The 19,278-nt window shown below is 62.0% G+C and overlaps 1 protein-coding gene across 5 annotated transcripts in view; it reads right to left on the minus strand.

Annotated features, from left to right (window-relative positions):
• SH3TC1 (SH3 domain and tetratricopeptide repeats 1) overlaps positions 1-19,278 on the minus strand; it is a 58,414-nt gene that overhangs the window by 30,993 nt on the left and 8,143 nt on the right. For 3 of the 5 annotated variants that reach the window (XM_070462502.1, XM_070462505.1, XM_070462504.1), the window contains exon 2: positions 1,347-1,539. In XM_070462502.1, the coding sequence (XP_070318603.1) occupies positions 1,347-1,491 (145 nt within the window). In that variant the 5' untranslated portion in view covers positions 1,492-1,539. Of the gene's footprint in view, positions 1-1,346; positions 1,540-7,966; positions 8,238-19,278 lie in introns of those variants that run through there. The other 2 variants (XM_070462506.1, XM_070462503.1) reach the window with 2 other exon arrangements.

Genomic DNA, 19,278 nt, shown 5'->3' on the forward strand with positions numbered 1-19,278 from the left:
CTGCTTGGGGCTGGGGAGACTGGGAAGACCGGAGGGGCTCCCCGATCCCGCTGTGGGGCTCCTAGACCGTCCTGGTGCCAGCGGATGCCAGCCGTGTTGTGGGGCTGGAGGGGCAGGAAACACCAGGCTCGTGGTCAGAAAGCCCCTGGCTCGGTCACAGCGCCGGATGGAAGGAATCCCGTGCTCTGGGACTCAAGGCCCCTCGGGGGCTGGGCTGCCTTGTGGGAGGCTGGTCTGGCCCATGTGTTTCTGGCAGGACCCAGCCCCTCTGTCTCATGGCATCGAGCTCTGGATGGGGCCACGATCCCATGAGATCCCCGGGCCAGGCCCCTACCACTGCTCGGAGCCCTTCTTCCGGGCCAGGCAGGTGTCTGACCACAGGAGTCAGCCCCTTCGATGGCCACCCCCACCCTTCCCATCCTCACTGACACCCTGAAGGACCAAGAGAACAGGAGTAAAAACACCTCCAGTCAGCAAGCACGCACAGACCTAGGCTCTGGGCCTGCTGCCAAGTATGAGGTTTTGTTGCCATTCTCCCAAAGCAGCGATCATTTGTCAAATACTTATCAGGCACGTGCTACCTGCCAAGCCCTAGAACCTCCGTGGCTGACTTAAGCAGGTGACTGGGATGGAGGTGAGGGTCTGACGATGGGAAGATGGGGAAGGACAAGGGGACAGGCTGTCCCTGCTCGGGGCCCTCCTTCCTGTCCTTCCCTTCTCTCCTCCAGCTCTAGAGATGGGTCTTGGAGACACCCTAGGCCACCCCGCAGGTTTCCAAGTGGGGAAACCGAGGCCCACGTCCAGCAGTGGTCCAGCGGCAATCAGGACGGAACCCGGTCCCCCTGCTGGCAGCCCAGCCTGAGTCCAAGCCCCTCCTGTGCACATGCTGGCCAGTCCGGTGGGAGTCAGAGGCGCTTCTGCCCTCATCTCAGCCCCCGTCCTCTCCTTCCAGGAAGTAATCCTGCCCAAGGCCTGACCCACGCACTGCTCCTTGCCACTCCCCCCCCCCCCACCCCGGGCCTGGGTCTGCCTGCTGGGGGGAAGGAGGGACACCCCACCCTGAATAACCCCGGGGGGTCACAGCCAAGGACAGAGCAGGATGGTGGGAACACAAAGTCGTACGAGAGCTGTGACCTTATCCGGGGCCTTGTCTCTGGAATCTCTAACCCTTGCCCCCCCTGTCAGGCCAGTTTATCACCGACGTGACCCTGGAGAAGTGCGAGGTAGGCCCGCATCCCTCGCAGGCACTCTCTGGGCTGGACACTCTCCATAAATGCAGGCACTGACGGTGCGGACGCCGGCTCCGTCCCGGGGTGGGTGGGGGTGGACCTGCACGGTGCACTTACCCCCTCGGACGGTGGCCTTGGCCCCCTCGGGCCACGGTTGCTCCCAGATGACGGATGTGCTCTTGGCCACTTCCCGGACCCCGCGGTCACCACTGCCCCCTGAGGGCCTCTTCTCCCTCGGGGCCGGCTCCGCTGGGCCCTCCATGGCTGGCAGCGGCCTCAGTGCCAAGGGCTCGGCATGCCGGGCTGGCCTCTGTGGAGAGAGCAGAGGGCAGGGATCAGCAGCAGTCCTGGCCTCTCTGGGCGGTCGGGATCAGCGTGGACGTGCCCCCGAGTTAGGGCACGAGAGGCGAGCGTGCCTCCGCCTTGCCTGGCGGGCTCCTGAGCACCTCCCCGGGCAGGGCCTCCTCCCCGAACAGCACAGTCACCCGGAGCAGACTCCGTCGGGGGCGCGAGCCTACGTCTGCTTCCAGCCGGAGGGCCCTGTGGGCAGGGGGCGGGGTGCCCGTTCTTGCTCATAACAGACCCGAGGAAACAGCTCAGAACCTGGTGGGTAGAGGCTGCTCAGAACCTTCCCACGAGTGCCTGGACAGGGACGTGAAAACAGCCTCGGAGAAACAGGGGACAGAACAGCTGTCCTCTCGGGACACCCCAGGACCCAGTGGTCTAGGGGCAAGCCCACCACACCTCCCACCCAGCAAGGGCTGGGATGGACAGACCCCCCCGGAGAAGGCAAGCTTCCCGTGGGGCTCAGTGGGGCTGTGACTCCAGCCTCGGTTCCCAGGGGTTCCTGTTGCTCTTTATGACTAACCCAGAGGCCGGGGGGTCTCAATGGGCCCCCGGGTCTACCACTAGAACAGGCCTGTGCCCGGCAAAGCCCCCAGAAGGAACGCAGGAAATGGGCTGGGTCCCAGGCTGTCCCCAGTACAGGGGGCAGTGGGCGGCAGAAGGCAGGGAAGGAGGAAATGGCCAGGGAGGAACTAGCAACTGCTCTCCGCACCCGGGGTGCCCTGGGGCCTTCCCCAGACAGTGGGTCATCAAGAGAGGGGGACTTCCCTGGTGGTCCCGTGGCTAAGACTCCACTCTCCCAATGCAGGAGGCTCGGGTTCAATTCCTGGTCAGGAAATGAGATGCCCCATGCCGCAACCAAAGGTTTCCATCCTCTAACTGAAAGATCCTGCACACTGCAGCTAAGACTCAGAGTGGTGAACTAAATATTTAAATAAATATACATCAAAATAAGATTTGAGGAAAAAAAAGATAAGTGAGGGTCTGCACAGGTCAGGGCCTTTGTCACAGATCTGAGGACAGAGGAGGACATGGAGCCGCTTCCAGGCCTGGGGAGGGTGGGCGTGCCGCCGGGGCCGGGAGCTGAGGGGTGCCGAGGCAGGCTCCCCTCGCCCGAGGCAGCCGCAGGGATGTGGGTCAACCACACCCCCCTCAGCTTGCACCTCAGGGACTGAGGAGAGGAGGAACGGCCCTGCCTAGCCACGCAGAGGGTGGACGAGGGCAAGGCCAGGAGCTCCGGCCAGGGAGCCCGTCTTCTCGTGGAGCCTTGCTGCTCCCTGATGACGGGCAGGCGGAGCTGCGCCCCGAGCCCAGAGCAGGGCGGCGGGAGGTCCCTGGGCACAGAGTGGGATGCACAGAGAGACACTTCTGAGCCTCTTCCTGGGGACAAAACTGCACGCTGAGGAGCAGGCCTGCACAGTCCAGACCCACCCCCTCGGGGTAGGTGCTGCGGGCGGGCCCTGCCCCCAGATACCCAGAGAACACCAGGCCGGCCGCATGGCACTCAGAGCCCAGACAAGCCCACCAGGGCTGAACGTCCCCAGGAGCCGCCTGCCGGCCTCCCAGCTTCACCCGGGACCCTGCAGCAGAGAACGGGCGGGAGACGAGGAGGCAGACAGCAGCATCGCCGAGTCACCACGGGGAGCGGGGAGACTGGGCCACAGGACACGGGGCGTGGGCTGATCCAGACCGGGGCGGGGGCGGTGCCCAGGGCACTGAACGCTCCGTGGATGCAGAGGAGCCAGCGGAGCATGCTGAGCCCGAGAGGGCGGCGCTCTGTCCTGGAAAGGTCCATTCCCGAGCGTGGGCGGAAAGGACAGGAGAGGCTGGAGCTGGGACTCGCGAGGGGCCTTGGGCTCATTTACCGCCTCGGACGGTCAACAAGATGGGCGGGCGGGCCTCCGTTAGACCCAGTGTGGGCTGTTCTCAGAATTGCGGGCCTCAGACTGTTCCGGGACGGCAGAGATTGTCTGCAGGCCCCCAGAGGGGACGCGAGAATTTGTCACCACCTGCATACCCCAGGCGTCTCGGCCAGGTTCCCAGTGAGGAGAGTACATTGCCCCCTTCTACAGATGGGGGATCGGAGTGGGCTCGGAGGGGTGGGCAACTCAGCCCCCTACATACATACGCACACACACACATGCACACACGCACACACACTCACGTGTGCACACACGTGCACATACACAAACACTCTCACATTAACACTCTCTCACTTACTCCCACACATATCCTGTCAGTGCCCACATCCTTGTCTTTAAAAGGCAAACAAACAGAGAGGCTCACACCAAACCCATAGCTCCGGCCACCAGGTGAGGGTTCTCACGGGATGCCACCCCCGGAGCCATCAGAGACCCCCTTGGAGACACTCGGCATGGGCCGAGGACCGTCCCACCCAGATGGGGGCGCGGGCAGGGGGCAGGCAGTGCCTGCAGGCCCGCGCCTCCTTGGGTGCTGCTGCTGTCCCCCCGAGAGCCGGCCTTGACCCTGAACTCACCCCCAGCAGCGGGCTGGGCCCAGGCGCTTTCACCGTCAGCTCCGCCTGCGGGGTGGGCGGGGGAGGTCGAACCCCACACTCTAAAGCCTTTGGTTGTTTCTCAAGAGACCCTGCCAACCCCTGCCCTGTGGCCAGCTCTGTGCCGGGCAGGGGTGGGGGGCACAGAGGAGGGTGACCCAGGCCTGCTGGGATGGTGATCTGGACACAAATGCGGTGGTGTTGGTTCCATGGGGCACGTTCTAGGAAGGGGGAGAGAGTCTGCTGACCCCAGAAGTGGAGGAAGGGAGTCTGACCACCGAGAAGGCCCCGGGGGGAGGCAGGACACGTGTGTGATGGGGAGCCGTGCAGAGAATGGGAGGGCATGGAGTGTTGGCCGTCCATGGAGGCAGGCCAGCCTGCGGGCCACGCCAACAGGCCAGCGTTGAGCAGGAGAGTCGTGGGTACCTCAGGAAGGTTGTATGCCCAGGCAGCCGCCAGGCAGCAACTGGGGCTCTGAACCCTTGATCCCAGAGGAGGAAGACCCTCTGTCCCCCACCGTACTCATGGATCCTACACACGGGGGCATGAGCTCAGCGCCGCCCTGACCACCCTGCTCCCTGGCCCTCAGGGATCTGAGGTGGGGGCTCCTGCAAGACCAGTACCCTACACCTGGTGCTCCCAGACCAGCCCCAACATCCTTTCATCAGTGGTCCCCAAAGCCTCTGGGTACGACCCCTGTGGGCATCTCTCCACCGGTGACTCAGGGAAACCGGCTCATATCCCAGGGGAACTAGGAATCAGGGGGTGCCTCGACTCGCAGGGGCTTCGCCAGGCCCGCTGCCTCGGACCCTCTATTTCCCCCACGCAAGACGAGAGAGCTCCCTGGCTGGGGGGCCTGCTTCAGCTCATCCCAAGTTGCTCTGACTCCTTTCCCCAGAACCAGCTTCACTGCTCTCACGGATTTAACACAGGAGTAGGAAAGGCCGTGTTTCTGGCAGGCATTACCCTGGCTCCCCTTTGCCTGCCTCCGAGCTGCAGGGAAAAGCAGGGCGTAGGGCGCCGTCTGGCTGTGACCTGGTCCCCAGCCCCCAACCACCTCTAAGAGCCAGGGACCGGGGCGGGCAGGGGCATGGAAGCCCCTGGCCCCAAGGGGCACCCAGGGGACCCTGGCACCCTTGTAGGCACTCCCAGGGAGGAGGGAGCAGGCTGGAGGGGGCCCCTGATCAGAGGGCGCAGCAGCGTGGACCCTCGGGTTCTGGGACGCAGCCTTGCCGCAGAGTTCTGCAGCCGCCTTTGGTCAACGTCCAGCGTCGTTTCAAGCCCCTCTGCCTCGTGCTCCCCATTTCCTGCTCCCGGGGGCCGCCCCCTCCCTCGTCACACACGAAGGCCTCCCAGCCTCTTTGAGGAGCAGCACCGTCCATCTGACGCCCGCACCCACCCCCAGCCCAGCGGGCCCCTGTCGCCCTCCCCTCCTGACTCTGGACACAGGGGGCCGCCCGCTCTGCCGTCCTGCAGCGTCCCGGGAGGGCATGCGGACCCGTCGTCCTGCTCGGATCCTGTTTGTGGGGTCTCTCTAGCCTCCAGCAGGGGCTCTCGCCCTCCCCTCTCTGCCGCCAGGCATCTGGCGTGCACAGCCCACATCCAGGGCATCTCTCTTCCCCAGGACCAGCCCACCAGCCTCCTGAGAAGTCAGGACCAGCCCACCAGCGCCTGCATCCCAGTCCCACGGGCCTGCCCCCAGCAGCTCAGGGACAGTTTCCGGAGAAAAGGGAAGGCTCTGGGGCTCAGGGGACTTCCCACCTGCTCAGCGAGGGGCCTGCCCACCAGGCGGGGCTGCTGCTGACATTCGTAAGCCTGGGGTTCCTAGTTCTGGCCCGCAGGAGGAACTGGGCTCTCTCTCCCCGGGGAGGGCCCTATAACAGCGTTGCTCAGCGGGAGAGGCTGCCTGTCCCCGACTGCATCTGAACCTGTCCTGAACAAAAGCCTCGAGGACCACGCAGACCTCATCCACCTCCCCAGGAAGCATCTCTCCAGGGATGTCTGGCGACCTCAGTACAGAAGGTGACCGGCGCATCCCCGCACTCACGCCCACCAGTGACCTCAGATTGGGTGGCCTTATTCAGACACAGGATGGAGTTAACGTGCGGTCGCGCTGGGGACGTCCCTGGCGGCCCAGGGCCAAGACCTCACACTCCCAGTGCAGGGGGCTCGGGCTGGATCTCTCCCTGCTCAGGGAACCGGATCCCACATGCCGCAACTGAGTCCGAAGGCCGCAACTGAAGATGCTAGCATGCCACAGCTGGGATCTGGGGCCGCCAAATACGTAAATACTAAAAATAATAAGATGCGATCACACTGCGCTGAAGGGGCCCTCCCTGTAGGGCTCTTTGTAAGAAGAGGAACACAGACAGCGGGCACCCCGGGTGAGGATGGAGGCAGGGAGCAGGGGCACGTGCCCACGAGCCCAGAGATGCCTGCAGCCGCCAGGGGCCGAAGGACCCTCCCCCAGGGCCCCCTGCCCCCCCCCCCCCCCGGGGCTTCAGATTTCCGGCCTCCAGAACCAGGGGAGAATGACCTTCTAGTGTTAGAAGCCCGCGTTTGTGGCCCTTCGTCACAGCAGCTCCAGGCCAGCTGCCGGCCTGGGTCCCTGTGCTTGCCTTCTCTGCTGGGAAGCGGGCGTTTCGGGAGCAGGAGTAAGTGAGCTCGGCCATAAGCACTGGCTGGGGCCCCGATGCAGGAAGTGCCGTCACTGTCAGGAGCCGCCACCTGCAGCGCTGCGGGCCTCACTCGGTCCTCGTGACGCCCGGGGGAGCGTGACGGGCCCATTTCACAGAGGGGCCAGCGAGGCTCCCTGAGCAGCTATGCTGACTCAGACGGGCCTGGGATGCAGGGCTGGGGGGCGCGCTGGTGGGATTTGAACCCAGGCGGGTCTGAGTCCAGCCCTCCACACCCACCCTGAGCCTGGGCACACCGCGCCTCTGGCCCCCACACTGCCTCCGTCCACGAGCTCAGCCACAGCCCCCAACCCCCGCTGGGGGAGGCCCCACCCAAGTGACCGGCAGCTCTGACTCCTCTCAGTGTCTCTCGCCCGTGTGTCATCTGTGAAACTCCCACAGATGGGGCTTGGGGCTCCCAGAGGGGTCACTGCAGGCGGGGAGAGGGTCTGGGTGACGTGCCGGGACCACACGCCCAGGGTGGGTGCTCAGTCGCTCAGCCGTGCCCGACTCTCTGCGACCCCACGGACTGCAGCCCACCAGGCTCCTCTGTCCACAGGGCTTCTCCAGGCAAGAACACTGGAGCGGGGTTGCCATGCCCTGCTCCAGGGTCTCTTCCCGACCCAGGATGGAGCCCAGGTCTCCCGCCTTGCAGGCAGACTCTTTACCGTCTGAGCCACCAGGGGAGCCCTGGCACTGAAGAGCCTGGGTCAGGGTCTCCCTAGAGCTGTCCGGCCGGGGTTCCCGATCAAGTCGCCCGTCCCTTTGGTTGATGGGGAGGAGGCCCAGGGTGGTGACCTCAGAGTGGCTGGGTCACAGCTGCACTGCCTCCCTGGTCTGGCATTTGTGGTGTCTGCCAGAGGTGGCGCCAACCCAGGGTGGGGGCCCACTTGAGGGCCCCTGGGCCTGGAAGCCTGCTTGCTGGCGACACAGCTCCTGCGTCCTGGCCAGACCCTCGGGACGGGTGTCTGGGTGGCCGAGGGGAGTGGGGTCAGGTGAGATCTCAGAGCGGCGGTGCTTTAGCAAAACCGACATCAGCACTGGGACAATAGCTGTCGGCGGCCAAGGGGCCCTCCCGGAGCTCCGCTAGCCAGCGCCCACAGCCTTCCGGCCTCTCCAGACACCAGTTCTGTTCCCTCCCGATCCTGAAAGCTCAGAAAACTCTCTGAGAAAGTGAAAAGCAGGAGACAGCTCAGACCCACCTGTGGCAAGACCCGGCTCTGTGGACGGTGCCCGCTCAGCCGCTCTCACCCGCCCGCCCAGAGCCGCGTACCTGCGCCCCGCTCCGTGGGACAGCGGGCACCAGGTGGCCGCTCCCGGCTCCTCGCTGGCGGGCCCGAAGGCCGTCTCTGCCGCCCACAGCCCAGCGGACTGCACAGCGGCCGCCACCGCCCCCTGCTTCCTGCCCCACTTCCTCCCTGCGCCTGGGCCCGGCGAGAGGCAGGCCTGAGCTGCTGCGCCGCCTCTGAGGGCTGGTTGATCATTAGCTCCAGCCTGGGCCGGCTCCAGGCCCTGACCCGCCTGCCTGCTGCCTGGTGTCCAGGCTCGGAGGTGGTGGCCAGGGGCCGCCCAGGCTCCCGCCTCAGCTGCCAGGATTGGGGAAGTCGGACAGCTGCCCTGCCAACCTCAGCCCTGCTCTCTCTTCCTCTTCCACATACTGCACACATGTGCACCCATTTACATGCACACACGTGCACACATTTACATGCACACATGTGCACATACATGTGCACACTCTCACAGAGGCATCCGTGCACACGTGTGCAGTGCATATGTGCACACACGTGCATCCACGCACACACGTGCACCCATGTGTCCACACATGTGTGCACAGACAGACACGTGGTTCCTTCCCACTGCTGCGCCGCCCAGTGACACAATCAATGGGAACACATACTGGGGACAGCTGGGGGTCTGCCTACAAGCTCTCCTTCCTTTCTTGTCTTCCCACTGGCTCCAGGCCTAACCTGAGTTTGAGAGCAGGGGTTTAACTTCGGGGGGCAGGGCTGGATTTCCTGGCTGTCAGACAAGCACCAAGAACTGAACCGGGGTCAGCCCCGGCCCTACCCGCCCATCGGCTCTCAGGCCCTCGCAGAGGCAGGGGGTGGGCTCTGGTTACTGGCCCCAGCCCAAACCCAGGAGGCCACCTTCTCTGTCCCAAGCTTGGGAGAGGCACAGCCTGGCTTCCTGACCAGGAACAATGTCTAAGTTAAGTGCTAATGTGCCCATTTCACAGACAGGGAAACTGAGGCTGAGGAGAGGATGAGGCCCAAGGCTGGTGACAAATGGAGGGTGAGTTGGGATCCAGGTCTGACAGACCCTGAGATCCTTGAGCACGGTGTCTAACGCCGGCACTGCTGGTGTTTGGGGCGCTCGCTCTCTGTCCTGGGGAGAAGCTGCCCTGTGCACCCAGGGGTCCGGGCAGCATCCCTGGCCTCTGTCACTAGAAGTTGACCCCAGGGTGGCAACCACGCCTGTCTACAGACACTTGCTCCCTGGGGGCACTCTCATTCAGGCTGAGATCCACTCTGAGCCCAAAGCAGGCTATTTCTGATTGCCCCCCTCCCGCACCGTCTGCCTTTATCCGACCAACTCCCGGCATTATACATGGTCGCCCCAAAGTCACAACCTCCCCTCCCATCCCCAGTGGGCCAGAGCCCAAGCGTGAGGGGCACAGCCAGAGACGCCACGGGCATGTGGGCGCCTCACGCTGGAAGGGCCCCCACCGAGGGCCAGTGTGGAGCCTCAGCCCCTCAACGGGCAGTGCTGGCCACTGGGGGGCCCCCAGCAGACCCGGGCCCAGCACTCCGGCCCCTCACACCCCCAGCCTAGCCGGGCCCCAGGCCACATACCACCGACACGTTTGGACACGCTCGGTGACCCCGAGGCGGGAGGCGGAGGCTCCAAGGGGCCATTTTCACTGTCCCCCGTGGCGGCAGGTGGAGTAGCAGGGGAGGGTTTCACATCACCCGGTGGACCCCAGGGGACCAGGAGGCCCCAGAGCAGAAGGGCAACTGTTCCCCCAACAGCTCGCCTTACCCCCGGGGAGCATGGCCTGTCCGAGCCCTGCCAACCCCTCTCCTCCCCTCTCCGCGGAGTGGGAGCAGCAATCTTTCTAGCTGTGACAGTCGCGATGCGAGCGTCCAGGGGCTGCCGTGACAAAGTATCCCAGACCCAGCAACTTAAAACAGCAGAGGTTTATTCTCTCCGAGCTCTGGGGCCGCAGGCAGTCAAGGTGCCGGCAGGGCCAGGCTCCCTCTGGCTCCGGGGAGCTTCCTTCCCATTTGCCCCAGCTCCCGTGTGTCCAGGCAGTCCTGGGCCTGTGGTCACGTCACCACACCCTCTGCCTCTGCCAGCATGCGGCTTCACCCTCTGCCCCCTCATAAGGATGCTCCATTCACTATCTCCGGGGCCCCGCGAGTCACCCAGGCAGATCTCAGTTTGAGATCCTTACACGGATCAATCACCTTAAGACCCTTTTTCCAAACAAGGGCGTGTTCAGAGCTTCTGATGGATGTACCTGCAGAGGCTGCCCCCCTGCACAGAGCGCTGGACGCCCACGGGAGTGGGGAACAGGCCGGGGACGTGAGTTAGTGTTTGGGGCACCCGCCTGCCTGACCACAGCGCCCTCCCTGCGGGCTCCCTGACCTTGGCAACCTGTGGTCTCTAAGACCCCGCTCTCCTGGGCGGGCCTGCCTCCTCCATCCATGCCCACCCTGCCCTGCACGGGGACCTGTGGATACACCTTCGTCCCCATCCTCTGTCCCCGGCCTTGATTCCCCTCCTCCATGGGACGGCAGAGCCCCAGGCCCATCATCTCCAGCCAGGCTGCCCCTCAGGTCTGAGCTCGGCAGGCACCGTCATGGCAGGCCGCCACGTCCACCGATGCCTCCTGGAAGGCCGGCTGGCCGTGCTGATCACAGGCCGGCAGGGAGGCCCTGGGTGAGATCTGACTGTCTGGTCTAGCCGCGGGCCGTCGCGAGGGTTAGTCTAGAGGTGGGAGTCCTTCCACAGGGTGTTGGCTGTCCTCAGGTGTCTCTGCATCTAACGAATTCCAGCACCTGAGCCTCTCCAAGGGCCGCTGCAGAGCGGAGAGCAGGGCACCAGGCTCCCCGGGGGAGGAGCAGGGTGTCAGGAAGTCCCCACCTTCGCCGGCCCCTGGCCTGGCCCGGCTCATGCTCCATGGGGCCTCGGGGGCTGCAGAGAGAAGCTGGGCTCGGGCCCCGCATCCTCCCCTCTCTGAGCCAGGTGTGCCCTGGGCGCACCCGCACCCCGCTCCTCTCAGCCTCTGCCTGTGAGGCCAGGCTCCCCAGGTCACCAGCCAGCCCTCCAGAACCCCGTGCTCTGTGGAACACATGCTGCTTGCTCCTTCCTGCTCTGTTTTTCTGGAAACTGTGTTGAAAAGAGGCCCCCAACGGCTCCATATCCATAAAAGGGCCTGGACTCGCTTCCTCTCCTGGCCATTGTGCCCCGCGGCAGCCCGAGACCCGCATCCTGTTTGCCTCTGCAGCTGTGCTCTTGGCTCAAGGCCGGGGGCTTTCCATGAGCCTCCCCCACTGTGCCCAGCGTCCTTCCACTTCACATAGGGCACCCCAACCCTGCACAGCACCCCTAATTCTGCACACTGTACCCCAACTCCTCAGAATATAACTCAACTCTTCAAGAGCACCCCAACCCTACACCACACACCCTAATTCTGCATGTTGTACCCAACTCCTAAGAATGTAACTCAACTCTGCATTAGCACCCCAACCCTACCCAGTACACCCTAATTCTGCACACTGCAGCCCGACTCCACAGAATGTAACTCAGCTCTGCATTAGCACCCCAACCCTACCCAGTACACCCCAATTCTGCACACTGCAGCCCGACTCCTCAGAATGTAACTCAATTCGGCAAGAATACCCCGACTCGGCATACAGCACCCCAACTTCATGGAGCGCACCCCAAGTCTGCAACTGCACCAGAAAAGACTTCCAGAGGAAGAACATGAGCCTTTCGGGGGGGTGGTCTTTCCAGGTAAGGGGTCCCTCCTGGAGGTGGCAGCCCCACGCAGCCTTGCATGTGAGAGGCTGGTCTCAACCCCTGCCCAGTCCCGCCTTCGGGTCCCTCTGAGGGAGCATGTCATCCCCCGGGCCTCAGCTCCCCCCTTTCCGATGGGCGAGTTGGGCTTGGGGATCTCCGGGTGCCCTCCTAGGTCAGCAGCTCTGACCCTCTCAGGGATTTGCCATCACTGTGTAGTTATCACTCACTTAAAAGATTCTAGATCTATGGATTGTGGCCTCCCCAGTGTACTGCCCCGATCCCACTGGACTGAACGGCAAACGGACTTGAGAGATGCGGGAACTGCCCTAGACCACACAGCCCCCAGGACAATGCCAAGACCTCCAGGGGGGCCGAGGCGGACCCCCGACTCCCTAAGGCATGAGAGGCACACACAGTCGAGGAAGAGCTCCCAAGAACTTCCTGTTGGGATGTTTACACCTGCTCCCCGGCGACCCAGCTGCAGCATCTCTTTAACCATCTCTGAGGGTCTGAGTGACCTCCGCCCACTTTAGCCTGCCTGGACTCTCCTCTGCCATTGTGGACAAAAGTTCCTGGTGAGCCTCCAGGACGGCTCCCGCCTGACCCCTGGACCACAGACACCAGCTTTGGCTGTAATCTAGAGCTAGGGGCCGGGCGCTGAGGGCTGCCCTGCCTCTGTGCGTGCTGCGTGCCAAGTTGCTCAGTCGTGTCTGACTCTTTGTGACCCCACGGACTGTAGCCCACCAGGCTCCTCTCTCCATGGGGATTCTCCAGGCAAGAATACCGGAGTGGGTTGCCATTCCCTTCTCCAGGGGATCTTCCCGACCTAGGGATCCAACCAGAGTGTCTGACAGTCTCCTGCATTCACAGGTGGGTTCTCTACACTCGGGCCACCTGGGAAACCCCGCCCCAGCATCTACCCTCTGCTTATCTTTTTAACTCATGGGGCAAGTAGCAACAATTGTGGTCCTACAAAGGCAAAAAGCAATTACTAATTCCATCACGCCATCTCAGAACATTTTCAGTTCTCTGGGACTGTGTGGCACTATATCAGCACATCTCAGGCCTGGAGGGGTGACCCAGCCCAACCCCCAGGCCCAGCTGGGGTCCCCTGGACAGTCTCCCTGGCACGTGGTCCGGCCCCTCTGTGGATCCCCCACTCCACCTGGTGATTGCTCTGCTCGTCAGAATTCAGAGCCACCCCTGCCACCAGCCATCTTAGCTCCATCACCCCAGGTGCACCTTCAGGTCCCCAGACACAAGGGCGCTCAGACAAGTCAGGGTTACAGACTTGGAAGGAGACTGGGATGGTGACCTTCCATTTGAGCAGCCACAGAGAGACAGGGGGAGAAGAGGAGGGAGAAACCCAGGAAGGCTTCCTGGAGGCAGAGGCTCCTCCACTGAATGTGGAGGAAGAGGGGCTGGGCAAAGAGAGAGTATAAAGGTCCTCCTGCAGAGTGGGGCCAGTCAGAAGAGTGTGTGCACCTGGCCTGCTGCAGGTATGCAGCTTGTCAAGCCTTCCGCGGCCACTTCCAGGGACTGCAGATGTCCGGGTGGGGGCTGAGGGTTAATCTACAACCGGCCATAAACGCAAACAGAGAATCCCAGGAATGCAGAGGCCCCCAGGGAGGGGCGGGTGTGGGGTGGGTGGACCGTTCCTACTCCCTGCTGCTTCACTCCAGCACCCTGGGCGGGAGGAGCAAGCACACAGGTGACCCCAGAACAAGGGACGGCCGCCCTCTCTAAAGAGCCAGATAGTAACTACGTTTGGCTTTTCGAGCCACCAGGCGGGCTCTGCCCCCACCCCACTGTTACGGCCCCAGAGCACACTTGGGTGATAGGAAATGAGAGCGCCTGGCCGGGCACCAAGAAAACCTGATGTCCAAATCGGGGGTGGGATTTGGCCCTGGCTGTGGGCCCTGCTCTAGAGAAGGGGCGGGGTGGGGATTCCTGGAAAAGCATCTCAGGACCACCCCACCGCCCTGATGCAGGAAGGAGTCAGCACAAAGGCAGCCCCCTCCCCCACCCCCTCGACCCGGGCGCCTGCCTGGAACCAGGATGTATAAGGTTCACCGTTAGGACAGCGAGGGCGGGAGAGTTAGGGAGCGGGTGAAGCTGGCATCGCAGGGCAGCCTAGAGGGGAGTAATGATCAGGCGGCTGAAGACCCTCTATGCCGGACGCCGGCTCAGGATGGTCCAGGGCGCGACACCCTGCTTCTCTCCTCCCTCTGGTTAGGACGGAACTGTTAAACTATCAAAGATCACCAAGAAACAGCCCCTAAGAAAGCTCCCGGGACTTCCCCTGCCATCCTGTGGTTGAGACTCTACGCTCCCAACGCAGGGGGCCTGGGTTTGATACCCGGTCAGGGAACTAAGTTTCCACACACCACACGGTGCAGCTGGAGAAAAAAAAAAAAGAATGCTCCCAATAAGAACAGGTCAAAGTAAGTTCCTTGGGCTTACAAATGGGGAAACCGAGTCTTGGGAAGAGAAACCCAGTCGCAGGAGGGAGTGGCCCCAGCATTCCCATCATATTTCCCAGCCTCTATATAAGGTGCATCTGTGATACGCCTTCCGAGGCCCGCGCATTCCTGAGCCCCACCCGGTCTCCCAGGCAGTTCTCCTGAGATGCCCTTTCTGGCACACTGAAGCCTGAGGTCAGAGCCCGCGATGGAGTGAGAAGCCTGGAGTTGGCCTGGAGCCTGGCACCCGGCTGCCACTGGGCCCGCCGGAAGGGCTGCAATCCCGTGTGTGTGCCCAGTGGGGCTCGTCTGTGTTTGTTGTTTCTGGCCTAAGCGGCTGAGACCAGCCCCCTTCAAAGCTGAGCAGACATCCAGGCCCCGTGATTTCAGGAACTGCTCTTTACAAAACAAGGATATCGGGACCAAACAGGCTGTCCAGATGACTGATGTCCCCCGGCCGGGTCGAAGGCCTGCAGGAAGCGGTCAGCAGTTCCCCTGGACTGAGGACGCCACCCCCACTGGCTCAAGCTCCGTCCGGGCAGGCATCGCCCTCTGCCCAGGGATCACTGGTCCCGCTGCCCTATCTCCCCTCCTTGGCCCATGAGCTGGGCAGGGCCCGGGACTCCTCCGCGTTTAGAAGAGGGGTGCTCCCTTGTCAACGGCCTAAGTAACGTGGCGCGGGCACTCGGAGGGAGTTGGTCAGAAAGGACCAGCCTACACGGGAGCAAGGCCCAGACTGGCACACCCTCTTATCACACCCGCCGAGGGGCTCCGAGGTGCCCCACACGTCAAAGCAGCCCGTTCCTCTTAAAAATGAGGATGAGGGGGTTACCTGGGGGCTCAGTGGTAAAGAATCCGCCTGCCAGTGCAGGAGACCTGGGTTCCATCCCTGGTCTGGGAAGATCCCACTTGCTGAAAAGCAACTAAGCCCATATGCCGCAACTTCTGAGCCTGCGCTCTAGAGCCCGGAAGTCCTGGGTACTCAGCCTGCGCCCTAGAGCCCGGAAGTCCCGAGTACTGAGCCGGCGCTCTAGAGCCCGGAAGTCCCGAGTACTGAGCCTGCGCTCTAGAGCCCGGAAGTCGCGAGTACTGAGCCTGCGCTCTAGAGCCCGGAAGTCGCGAGTACTGAGCCTGCGCTCTAGAGCCCGGAAGTCGCGAGTACTGAGCCGGCGCTCTAGAGCCCGGAAGTCGCGAGTACTGAGCCTGCGCTCTAGAGCCCGGAAGTCGCGAGTACTGAGCCGGCGCTCTAGAGCCCGGAAGTCGCGAGTACTGAGCCTGCGCTCTAGAGCCCGTGCTCCACAACAGAAGCCTCTGCAATAAGGAGCCCTTGCGCCACAATGCAGAGGAAAGCCCATAGCAATGAAGACCCAGCACGGCCATAAATAAATAAATAAAATAATTTTTGGCAAAACGAGGGACGAGGTTCTGAGCGGCCACAAGGCTGGCAGTGGCCGGGTCTCAGAGGTCCCTCCCGTCAGAGGACAGGCTCGCCCCACTCCCCTGGCCATGTGGCCCCTCAGTGGTGGTGGTGGGGGCCGGGAAGGGGTTGCCTGGAGGCGATGGGAGTAGGAGGCCCCCGACTGGGATGCATGGTGATGGCTTCGCCGCTGCCGTTTCCCCGGGAGCCTGGGGAGGGCGCTCAGTGATAAATGAGACCCCAGGGACACCCAGATCCCACAGGCCCTCACAAGGTCCAGAGCACGACGTTCCTAAAGCAGGGTGCAGCCACCCCCTAGAAACTCGGACCTCCTCCCAGCCCAGGCACCAGGGGGTGGATCTTGAACTTGGCTAAGCAAACATTAACCCAGCCTCAGCACACAATTTAGAGAGGCTTCGCAGGAGGGCAAGGGTCCTCCCAGCCCTGGAAACAGGGTCTCACAGCCGGCTGAGCAGGGCAGGAGGGCCCGGGGGGAATTTCCGCAGGACTCCCCTGAGAGTCACTCTCAGCTGTGCCTGAACTGCACACGGGTGATGCCACCTCGGAGCGGGGCAGGGGGTTGTTCAGCCCCCATTTCATTCATTTAACTGCTTCCCATCTCTTCTCCCTTCCCAGTGAAACCTCCAGAGCCCCCCACCCCAGCCAGCTCTGCTTTCCCTCCTGAGCCTGGCCTCGTCCACTCCCCACTCCTCAAAGCAACCCTCATCCAGGCTGCCAGCACCCTCCAGGATACTAAGTCTGATGGCTTTGTCCGCACCTGCATCTCACCGGCCCCTCAGCGGCCACCCTCTGCCCAGCTGACCACACCCTCCTCCCTCTCACTAGCCACTTCACTCCGTCTGCAGTCATCCTTAGGTGTGAGCACGAACGTCGAGGACTTCAGAGCCATCTGCCCGACTCGGATCGTCCAGGTGCCACTCTGTCCTGAGGGCAGAGCCAGGCCTTTCTCTCGGTGGGACTGGACGAGTGCCCTGTGGCCCACCACTCACCCCTCCTTCCTCCAAATCTCAGTAGCGGAACCACCAGCCACTTGGCACCTGGTCCTTCACTTTCCCCGGACCTGTCACCTTCAAGCCACCCTGTTCCCTAAGCAGTTGGGGCCCTTGGGCTCCCTGACCCCCGCTGTGGTCCCCATGTCCTCTGCGTTTACGCCTCCACTTCCTGGTCAGCGTCTCTTCCAGGTGCCGACCCTGACTCCTGTCTGCCTCCGAGTCTCCCTCCTGCTTCGCCTGATGTGGACAAGCCGGCCCTTCCCCAGCACCGAGGGCCCTGAGCACCTTTGGGCTGAAACCAGGTGCCCCTAGATTAACACTCAGGATCCTCAAGGGCTCTGTCCGGGCAGTCTGCAACCATTTGTTGAATGACTAACAAACTGGTGCCTGAACAGGAGCTGTGTGTGGGGGGCCTGCCCGTCCCAGACACATAGAAGGGGCAGCCCCCCAAGTTACTGCCTCTGATCAGGCAAAGCTATGCAGGACACTGACGCCTATCTCCCGCCCATTTCCAGGTGTCCACTTTCCTCCTGGTTCTCCATGGGGCAGCTGGGTGGGAGGGACTCACTCAGGTCTTATCCACGGGGCCACTGCAAGCTCCGAGCAGCAGCCCTGTGGCAGGCGGATGTCCACACCTGCACCCTTCACACATTTGGCCACCCAGCTGCAGGTTTCACAGGCTGCATGGTGGGGGGAGTGGTCGGATCACGCACAGGTTTGGTGCCAATCCAGGTGGGAGCCTGGGGTCTCCCCTCAGCGTGCAGGTGGGCACGGTCTCCACCTTCCTCCCGCACAGAGCTCTTCGGCCTTCACAGAGGGCAGCTCTGGGTCCCAGCACCTCACCCACCAGCCCTGTCAGTGCTGTGCTGACCCCGCATGCTAGGAGCTAAGGTGGTGAACAGGAGAGCTTCCGTCCAGGTGGGAAGCTGGGTGAGCCCACTGCTCTGGCCTCCATTGTCCACCCTGGCCGGGGGCCCAGCACCCGCCTGGTGTGGGGAAGGGGAGCCCACAAAGGAGAGTGATGATCATCACAGCTGGTGGGGGCAGGGTCTGGCTGCTGGCAGCACTGCCCAGCCCCACCCTATGCCCGGCCCAGTGCTGGGCACTGGGGACCTACCTGGGGGGATGGATGAATCAGATGGCCCTGCCTGTGGGAGCTCTCAGCCTAGTGGTAAAGACAGCCAAGGAAACAGAGTGACCGTGATGGAGGATGAGCAGGGAGGCCAGGGCCACCAAACAGCCCCCAAGTTGCCTGGAGACGGCCAGGGAGGCTGCCTGGAGGAGGGGCTCCGAGCCAGGCCTTAGCATGTGAAGCACATTCCCTGGCGGGAAAAGTAAGCAAGCCTGAGACATCTTGTAGGTCCAGAAAGCAGGAAGTGGGTTAGATAGATAGACGACAGATGGGTGGATAGTTGCTAGATCTACGGGTCCCCACAATGACGGGACCAAGTCAAAGAGACGCAGGGAGGGGCCCATAAAAGAGCGATGACTATCATCAAAGCCAGTAGGGGCAGGGTCCGGACAAGAGCTCACAACGGCCAAAGCTGGCACAATTTAAGAAACAAAATAAAGTGGTATTGGATGCTGGTGGGCTGCAGTCCATGGGGTCGCAAAGAGTTGGACATGACTGGATGACTGAACAACAGCAATAAAAGGAATATCCCTAAGTCCATATCAATATAACTCAAAGATTGCCTAAGTAAATGGAGGAGAAAGAGGTGAATCTCCCATGTAGCAGAGCTCCAAGTGATTCATGCAGCTGCTCCAACCCCTAGGAGGGGCGTCTCCTTCCCCAGTCCTCAGGGGTGACTGGGCAGGTGACTTCCTTCTGGGGAGCACTGCATGGAAATGAAAGAGAAGGGTAATTTCACGGGAGAAAGCCTGACAGTCACTACCTGGGCTGGGGGATCGAGGCCGACATTGGCAGTGACAGGTCTTGTCAACATCGGGCACCCTTGCCAGGACAGAATGAAATGGGCATTTTACCTCTGTGGCCTTCCTCCCCCAAACCCATGACCCCAGTATTACCATGAGAAAAACTTCAGACAAACCCAAATTGAGGATGTATGTGGGTGGGGTAGGGTGTCAGTGGTGAAGAGATTAACTCAGCTTGGTAGTCAGAGAAGGTTTCCGGGAGATGGTGACATTTGCTTAGGGCCTTGGCTTCCCTTGGTATGCAGATGACACCACCCTTATGGCAGAAAGCAAAGAAGAACTAAAGGGCCTCTTGATGAAGGTGAAAGAGGAGAGTGAAAAAGCTGGCTTAAAACTCAACATTCAGAAAACGAAGATCATGGCATCTGGTCCCATCACTTCATGGCAAATAGATGGGGAAACAATGGAAACAGTGACAGACTTTATTTTTTGGTCTCCAAAATCACTGCAGATGGTGACTGCAGCCATGAAATTAAAAGACGCTTGCTCCTTGGAAGAAAAGCTATGACCAACCTAGACAGCATATTAAAAAGCAGAGACATTACTTTTCTGACCAAGGTCCATCCAGTCAAATCTATGGTTTTTCCAGTAGTCATGTAGTGATGTGAGTTGGACCATAAAGAAGGCAGAGTGCCAAAGAATTGATGCTTTTGAACTGTGGT

This window comes from Odocoileus virginianus, unplaced genomic scaffold (genome assembly GCF_023699985.2).
Source record: "Odocoileus virginianus isolate 20LAN1187 ecotype Illinois unplaced genomic scaffold, Ovbor_1.2 Unplaced_Scaffold_5, whole genome shotgun sequence".
NCBI lineage: Eukaryota > Metazoa > Chordata > Mammalia > Artiodactyla > Cervidae > Odocoileus > Odocoileus virginianus.